The sequence below is a fragment of the Netta rufina genome (genome assembly GCF_964035555.1).
Source record: "Netta rufina genome assembly, chromosome: 23".
NCBI classification, from domain to species: Eukaryota; Metazoa; Chordata; class Aves; order Anseriformes; family Anatidae; genus Netta; species Netta rufina.
The window spans coordinates 4291794-4300385 of record NC_140147.1 but is presented as its reverse complement, the minus strand read 5'-3'; the positions used below and the strand labels follow the sequence as shown (position 1 = coordinate 4300385).

The 8592-nt window shown below is 61.0% G+C and overlaps 1 protein-coding gene across 1 annotated transcript; it reads left to right on the top strand.

Annotated features, from left to right (window-relative positions):
• Positions 1-1939: 1939 nt before the first annotated feature.
• On the top strand, positions 1940-8330 carry OPRD1 (opioid receptor delta 1; the record flags this gene model as incomplete). Its single annotated transcript, XM_084300755.1, has 3 exons — positions 1940-2157; positions 6754-7103; positions 7798-8330. The coding sequence occupies 3 exons, from the start codon at positions 1940-1942 to the stop codon at positions 8328-8330; spliced, it is 1101 nt and encodes a 366-aa protein (XP_084156881.1).
• Between the last annotated feature and the right edge of the window lie 262 nt (positions 8331-8592).

Below are 8592 nucleotides of genomic sequence, written 5' to 3'. Positions count from 1 at the left end.
GCAGTGTGTGAGGCTGTGGGGATGGACCAGCACCAGCAGCAGGGTCAGGACTCACAAGGACTCATTCCCTTCGCATGCACAGCCCTCATGCTCCATGCGTGGTGACAGCCAGGCTGTGATGTCCCCTCCAACGTGCCCTTGCTGCCTCAGTTTCCCCACTTTTGGGGACCACAGCCGCGGCACGTGCCCTGCCTGCGTGGTGCTCGGCCAGCGGAGCAGCAACAGCCGAAGCCGGGCGGATGAGCTGCAAAGCCCTTTAAAGATTTTCAATTTGTTTTATGTATCCGCTGGGTTTATTTTTAACATTCCAGCTGAAAAATAAAAATGCCCGAGCTGAGCCAGGAGGACGCATTTGCTTGAACCTGCCAGGATGATTATTCTCTTGCAGAGAACCCCCTGGAAAAGGGTCAGCACCGGGTCTGCAGCCACACAGGGAGCCAAGCAAAGGGACGAGCCCTCCTCCGAAGCACTTCTCATTCCCCTGAAGCCCCGCTAAAAGCGGTTTCGCCCTCCCTGCCCCGGTGCTTTCCTCTTACTGGGACAGATCGGGAGCTGAACTGCGTCAGAGCCGTGCACGTCGGGGCCTTGCCGTGCTGCTCCGGGGCCAGGAGGCTGCTTCTGCTCCAGGAAGGTGCTCGGACACCGCGTCCCAGGGGAGCTGCATGGGCAGGACGCATCCCTCTGCCCTGCCTGGGCTCTCGGTGCCCCCTGGCAAAACCCTCCCAGGGATGGAAACACCCAAGGGGCTGCTGCATCCCTGCGACCCTCACTGCCGGGATGCAAAGCTCAGGACCCGGTGAGGAAGCACAGATTGCACCCAGGCTGCTCGTGAGCACCCAAATTCCTCCCGTGCCCGTGGCAGCAGCACAGCAGGGACGTGCACGGGGCTGCCTCCCCAGACAGCAGCCCGGCAGCTATTTATTTCCCATCCGAGCCGTGGGGTGAATGAGAAGCTGTTGATTCCCTCCCAGGTGTTTTGGGGAAGCTTTGGCACCGCTGGCGCTTTGTGCTCGCGGAGAGCCACCCAGAATGAGAACCCATCCCCGGGGCTGGAGCAGCTGCCGGCGGTACCAGGCTTTCCCTCCATGTCCTGCAGCCCCCCCGAGCCAAAAGGAAGCACAAAGCTCCTGCCCCCTGCTTTGCAGACCTTTGCCCCCCACCTTCCAGCACCCCCCACCCAAATCTGCCCCGTAGCATCCTCCAGGTCCCACCCTCAGCCTCCTGCAAGCCCCCACCCCGCTGCACCCCTCCCAAATCGCCCTGCAGCAGCCCCCAAAGCCCTCATTTCTTAAAAAACAGCGGGAGGGAAGATGGGGGGGGGGGGATAAGGGAGCCCCCCCCTTTGCCGTCTTCCAAACAAAGGAAAACTGAAGCAGCCCCGCAGGTCACACAGCACCCACTGCCCCCCAGCCCCGGGGGGTGGCAGGGATCTGGGCGGGGGGGGCAAAACCGAGGGGGATGAAAGAAAGGAACGGGGGGGGACAGCAAGAACTGGGGGGGTGCAACAAGGAGAGGGATGGGGGGGGAGCATGGATCGCGGTGGGGGGGGAAAGGACCCAGAGGGGGGCAGCAAGGACTGGGGGGAGAGCAAGGACCGGGAGGGGGGGGGACAAGAACTGGGGGGGTGTAACAGGGACCGGGGGGGGACACGCAAGAACCGAGGGGGTGTCACAAGCACCGGGATGGAAGGAGCAGGGACAGAGGCGGGGTCGGGGGGTGGTGTAGGGATGCAGGCAGGAGCCGTGCAAAGGGGGGGAGGATGCGGGGGGGGGGTCGGCCCTGCCCGCCCCCGTCCCCACGTGGCTCGGGGCCGTTTATAGGCAGCCCCCGGCCGCCGCGCGGCTGCGGGAGGCGGCGGCGCTCGCCGGGAGCGGGGCTCGAAGCCGCGGCGCTCGGATGCGCGCAGCGGGCACGGCGCGGCCGCGGTCGCCCGTGGGCCATGGAGCTGCCCACGGAGCTGCCCACGGAGCCGGCCACGGCCTGGGTCAACGGCACCGCCTGGGTCCCCCTCCCCGGCCCCGGAGGCAACGGCACGGGGCAGCCGCGGGCCAAGGACGCCACCTCCATCCTCATCGCCATCGTCATCACGGCGCTGTACTCCGTGGTGTGCGTGGTGGGGCTGCTGGGCAACGTCCTGGTCATGTACGGCATCGTCCGGTGAGAGCAGGGGGCGGGCGAGGGTGCCGGGGGGGGCAGCGTGCACCGGGGGTGCGCGTGCACCAGGAGTGAGTGTGCAACAGGGGTGTGCGTGTAGCAGGGGTGAGTGTGCACCAGGAGTGAGTGTGCACGGTGAAAGGGATGGCCACAGGAGCGAGTGTGCACCACATGTGAGAGCAGCAGGAGTGAGCGTGCATGGGGAGTGAGTGTGCACCGGGGGTGTGCATGCACCAGGAGTGAGTGTGCACCAAGAGTGAGTGTGCACGGTGAAAGGGATGGCCACAGGAGCAAGGCTGCACCAGGGCTGGGTGTGCACCACGTGTGAGAGAACCAGGAGTGAGCGTGCATGGGGAGTGAGCTTGCACCAGGGGTGTGCACAGGGTGTGAGCGTGCCCCGGGTGAGGGTGGGTGTGCCCCGGGTGCTGCCTGCGTGGCTCGCCCCCCCGCCCAGGTAGCACCGAGCTGGGTGTGCCCGGCGGGGACATGTGTGACGTGTGTGTGAGGAGCACGTGTGAGCGCACACGCGTGCGTGGGGTGCCCGGGTGAGGGGGAGCCGTGCGTGTGCCCGATGCCGTGCGAGAGGCAGAACCACAGCGTGTGCACAAAGCTGCACGGGGGACGTGGGAGCCGGTGTTTGGGGGGGACGCACCCGGACGCTGCCCCCACCCCAACCACAGCCCCACCCCGGTGCCAAATCCCCTGCCCACACCTCTTTGTCCAAGAGGAGCTGCTCGGGGCCGGATCCAGACGCTCTTATTCCACCAGCAATCTCCTCGGGAGCACGGGGGGCACCGCTGGCCAGGGGGGACCCCAGGGAAAAGCCAGGAGCGCACCAAGGGCCCCGCACACCCCTTCCCTCCCTGCTGGGGAACGGCCCCGCACTGATCCTGCCTGGGTACCAGGGGTTAACGCAGCCCTGGCTGCAGTTTATAAGGAACAATAACCACAAGACCACCGGGGCTGGCAGGAAATTCCCCATTTTTCCCCATTTCCTGGCCCCCCCAGCACACAACCACCATTGCACCAAGTCAGCACCTGGCTCCTGGGCAGGTTCCCACCCTGAAATCAGGCATGCAGCAGGGACCCACTCTCCAAACCCCGTACAAAACTAAGAGGAACAGCTCTGGGATCGAGGAGGGATGAGGAGGGCCGGCAGCGAGCAGGCTCAGCACACAGGCGAGCCACAGGAGGTGCAGAGCATCCTCACCTGCGGAACAAAGCCAGCTCCCACCAGCTCCTCGGGCGCCTCCGCTGCCTCTTTGCAGCCCCCGAGGTGGGAAGGGAGGACGGAGAGCTGGGAACCTGGCCCCGGAAGGGATTTTTCATCCACTAAAATCATCCCTGGCCAGATAAAGCAAATTACAGTAATTGTTGCAGGCACACAAGGCACGGCCGGTGTCAGGGTGAAGGATGCGTGCCGTTAGACCCCCTCCAGCCCGCTGGAGGGGAGGGAAGGCGTCTGCAAATGGAGAAGCCTTTAATGTGCAAACACCATCCTCTGTCATTTAACTCGCTAAGTAACCTGATTGCTGCACGCTGCTCACGGAGCCTGACTCACGTAGGGACCCCATCTCCATGGTTTCTGCCCCCCCGCTCGCCGCCCCGGCAGCTGACGCTGCAGTTCAGGGCGACTCCGAGGGGATGAACCATCGCCATCCTCCGAGCCCCCCGGCTGCTGCTCGCATGCCTGGGCCCTCGTGGGGTTTCTGAGGGGCTCATCTGCATGAGAGCCCTTTTCTGAAAGCCAAGGTGGGCGCTTGGGCTCCCGAAATTGAAAGGTCTCAAAGGTCCTGGATATTTGTGCGTGTGCAACAGAGAGCAGAGGAAGGATGGAGCAACTCGCTACGTGAGCAGAGTTGCTCCCTCTTTGTTTTTTTTTTTTTTTCCAGGACCGTGTTCCCCCGCTGAAGCCCACCCACTGTCCTGCAGGATCAGGCCATAAGATAGGATCGGGATCAGATTGGATCAGATTAGGATCCCAGCACGGCTTGGGATCAGACCCCTCTCCTTCCCTCCACCCCCACTGCACACCCCAAGGACCCAGCCCAGCCAAAAAATCAAACTGCTTCTTGCCCAGGGCAGCCAAAACACGAGCTCAGAGGCAGCACCCAGCCTCCCCAGCACCCTCTGACAGCAATCGCCGTGCAATTAGCAGCGCATTGTCAGGGCTTTTAAAAATACCCCTGGACGTCACTGGCAGCTGCACACTCAGGCGTGCGAGTGCCCAGAGCGGATGACAGCCTCCCGTGCCCGCTGCCAGAGCATCCCTTTGCTGGGCACAGGCTTCCTAAAACCAGGCTTTTTCAGCCCAAAGTGGGGGCTTTTGGCAGCTCCAGGAGTTTTGCAAGCGGTTTCTTTTACTTGGGTGTTTGGAGAGGTTTGGGGAGCTTGGGGGGAGTCCAGGAGTGCAGACACCGGCTCGCTCCTGTGGTACGGCTGCTGCTTCAGCCCCTCGTGCCTCACAAAAGCCTCCTCTCTCCCTCCAGCCCTTCCAGATTGCTGCTTTCAAGTGCCTAACTTCCCAATCAAGGCACTCGCTTAATTGCGATGGGTTTGGCAGCCCCAGGAGCTCCATCAGCACAGGCGGCTGCAAGGCAGCACCGTGCTCTGCCTGCAGCAGCCGTTGTGGGCAGCCCAGGGAGGGGGCACACGATGGACCCCCCCAGTGGGTCCCAAGCCGAATCCTATCCCCAAATCCCAGCTCTGGGGTCCTTTTGAGCCCCCCCTTTGCTGCTTTGCCTCACCAGCACAGCCCCATGTGGCTGGGGAGGGGGTTGTGGCCCTGGCACAGCTGGCAGCGGGCTGCAGAAGCGCTGACCCAGTGCTGCTGAGTGCGCCTGGCAGAGCACGGCACCCACAACGGATTTTCCACTTCACGCAGAAAGCAGAGATCAAAGAAGTGCGAATCTACCTGAAACGGCTATTTTTAGCCTAGGTGAGCCAAAAAAAAAACCCCACCTGATGACGACAAAAATGCTCAGGTTTTTGTTTAACCTGGAATGAAAGTTTGCGGAAAGATGCATTCAGACACAGAGACACACAAAAAAAAGACCCCGGGAAATAATACTGGAAAGGACTTTTCAAGGAAATTTCAAATTCACGTTGTGTTTAAAAAAGAAATTCAAATCAGATGTTCTCCCCCCCTTGGGCGAGGGGCCAGCGGCCACACGTGCTCACTGCTATTTTCCACCAGATCCACTCCTGCAGCTCCTGGCTCCATGGGGAGCAGAACTGGGGGCCCACAGCCCCCCCAGTGGGCTCCCCTCACCCTGCTGAGCTGTGGGGATGGAGCATGGGGAAGAGCTCTGGGTCGGGATGTTACAGAGGGTACAGAGCCCCCCCCAGCAGGGCAAACCAAAGCCCTGCTGATCCTCCACGCAGCGAGCCGGTGTGCTGCTCTCCAGCCAAGCAGCATCCAAAGGAGATGGAGCCCTTCCACCCCCCTGAATGCCTCCCCAATTTGCTCTACGCACCCAAAACACACGGTGGGGTCTTTCTACAAGCTAAGCCTGACACTCACCCAGCACCATCTCCTCCCTGCACACCAGATCCGAATTCGCTCCGGGATCGCTGCAGTGCCGCAGCCCCCCCTTGCTCTCAGACCACCCCCCCCGTGCCCGCTGCAGGCAGGGCACCCAAGCACAGAGAAGCTGGCATCCAGGCCAACACTTTTGTTAATTAATTAGGCTGCATCTAAATGAGCTGGGGGCTGCGGAGGATGCTCCGAGCCACGGGGCTCTCTGCAAGGGAACACGTGGGAAGGGCTGGAGACACTGGCACAACCCTGACCCCAGCACCCCACAAGCAACTGGGGGGGCTCCCAGTGAGCTGCCCCAACCCAGCCCCAGTGCATTGACCCCCGGGGACCTCCAGATTTTGGGGACCTTCTGGTCTTGGCACCCAGCTCCAGGTGTTTCTCCTACCATGGTGTGAGGAGGACCAGGGCTGGCATCCAGCAAAGGGTGCAGGCAGCGAACGGCCCCGCATCGCCCGGCCGGGCACAGCCCGACGCAGCCAGGCTTCCCCCAAAAAGCTCCCACCGAGCAGCTCCAGCCGGGCTCATGGAGCTGCTTCCAGATGGCCTGTTTCCGGGGGTAATCGATCCAATTTCTGCAAGTAAACTCAACAGGGAAACAAGCTAGATAATCACGATTTACTGGGTGGAAAATCAGATAAAGAAGGTTTCGGGAGGTAAAGGACATTGTGCAACTGATTCAGGGAAATGGAGTAAATCGATTTAATTGGAAAAGAGACTTCTCTGAAAAGCTATCCAGATTTTTTTTTTTTATGTATTTTTTTTTTTTTTAACTCCTGTCAACTCCCTGGCCAGGTAATGGCTTGCATGGGAAGGGTTCCACTTGGCTTCACCCAACACAGCAGCGAGTCCCTCACCCTTCCCAAAATGGGCACATTTGCTCAGCGATACTTTTTAACCCCTCGAAACTCAATGGGAAATGAAAACGAAAAATATTTGTGGTTTCTAAAGCTTTTGGGATGGGTGGATGGCAACATCTCATCCTTAAGAGCACTGAGTGCACACCCAAGCCTTGCGAGCCAGCCCCGACCCCCTGTAAGCTCCCGTCTCTGCCACCACAGGTACACCAAGATGAAGACGGCCACCAACATCTACATCTTCAACCTGGCCCTGGCGGACGCGCTGGCCACCAGCACGCTGCCCTTCCAGAGCGCCAAGTACCTGATGGAGACGTGGCCCTTCGGGGAGCTGCTCTGCAAGGTGGTGCTCTCCATTGACTACTACAACATGTTCACCAGCATCTTCACCCTCACCATGATGAGCGTGGACCGCTACGTCGCCGTGTGCCACCCGGTCAAGGCTTTGGATTTCCGCACGCCGGCCAAGGCCAAGATCATCAACGTCTGCATCTGGGTGCTGTCCTCCGTCATCGGGGTGCCCATCATGGTCATGGCGGTCACCAAGTCGAAAGGCAAGTGGCTTTGGGGAAAGGTCCCCTCCTGGGCCATCTGTCCCGGCAAACCCAAGCCACCTGGTCCCATCCCCGGTTTGAGCTCAGTGAAGGTCACCCCTCCATGGGACCATGGAAGATTGTCATGGTGTCACTTCCCAGCTTGCCAGGGAAATGGGAAAAAGGGTTGGAAACAGCCCCAGAAGCTGTCCTGCCCCATCCCCACCTCCAGTCCCCCCAGTGCCTCTCCCCAGCTCCTGCTTCTGGGGTGCAAATCAGGTGCCTAAGCCCACGCCCAGTACCCAGGATTTATTGCAAAGTCCCCGGCTGGCCCACACCACGCTCAGCAGCTCCTGTTCAGTGGGACCAGACCCTGGCTGCTAGGAAAGCTCTGAGCAGCTTGAGGAAGGGGACAGGTTCCAGCAGGTGGCACGGGGACATGTCCAGTGCTGTGGTTGGGAGGTGACAGCGTGGGGATGGCCCGGGAGGCTCTGCAGGGAACGGGTCCCTGGTACCTGCTGCATCCTTTGGGCACCCCAAGGGCTGGTGGCACAGCTCCTGGGGAATCTCTGTGATGAGCTGGCAGGTGGGCACACATCTCCTTGTGTTTTTACCAAGGATGGAGATGCTCACAGCAGCTGAAGCAGACTATTCCCAGCAGACACTGTCTGCTCTCCTTTTTAACCCCTCTTTGACATCGTTCTCTCTCCCGCAGACGGGATGGTGCTGTGCACCCTGCAGTTTCCCGATCCTCCCATCTACTGGGACACCATGACCAAGATCTGCGTCTTCATCTTCGCCTTCATGGTCCCCATCCTGGTCATCACCATCTGCTACGGGCTGATGATCCTGCGCCTGAAGAGCGTCCGCCTCCTCTCGGGCTCCAAGGAGAAGGACCGCAACCTGCGGCGCATCACACGCATGGTGCTGGTGGTCGTGGCAGCCTTCATCATCTGCTGGACGCCCATCCACATCTTCGTCATCGTCTGGACGCTGGTGGACATAGACAAGAAGAACCCCTACGTGCTGGCCAGCCTGCATTTCTGCATCGCCCTGGGCTACACCAACAGCAGCCTCAACCCCGTCCTTTACGCTTTCCTGGATGAAAACTTCAAGAGGTGTTTCCGAGAGTTCTGCCTGCCCTTCCGAGCCCGCGTGGAGCAGAACAGCTTCTCCCGAGCCCGGAACACCGTGCGGGAGCAGGTCTCCACCTGCACCCCCTCCGAGGCCCGCACCAAGCCGGCATGACTAGCCGTGGGCAACCGGTGGCGGGGCGGCGGGGGGGACGAGCTGCGCTCCGAAGTGACCCAGGTGACCACCACGGAGCTGTAGCAGCGTGCTGGCCCCGGCGTCGCTCGATGCCACCGAGACTGAAAGCATTTGGCTGCAAAGAATTTATTTTAACCCAAGATGGGGGAACGGGGACTCACCGAGCAGCAAGGAGCCATCCGCTGCGTGCCTGGAAGCATTCGGGATTTCTTTCTGCCATCACCAGCCGGTGGGAACGGCC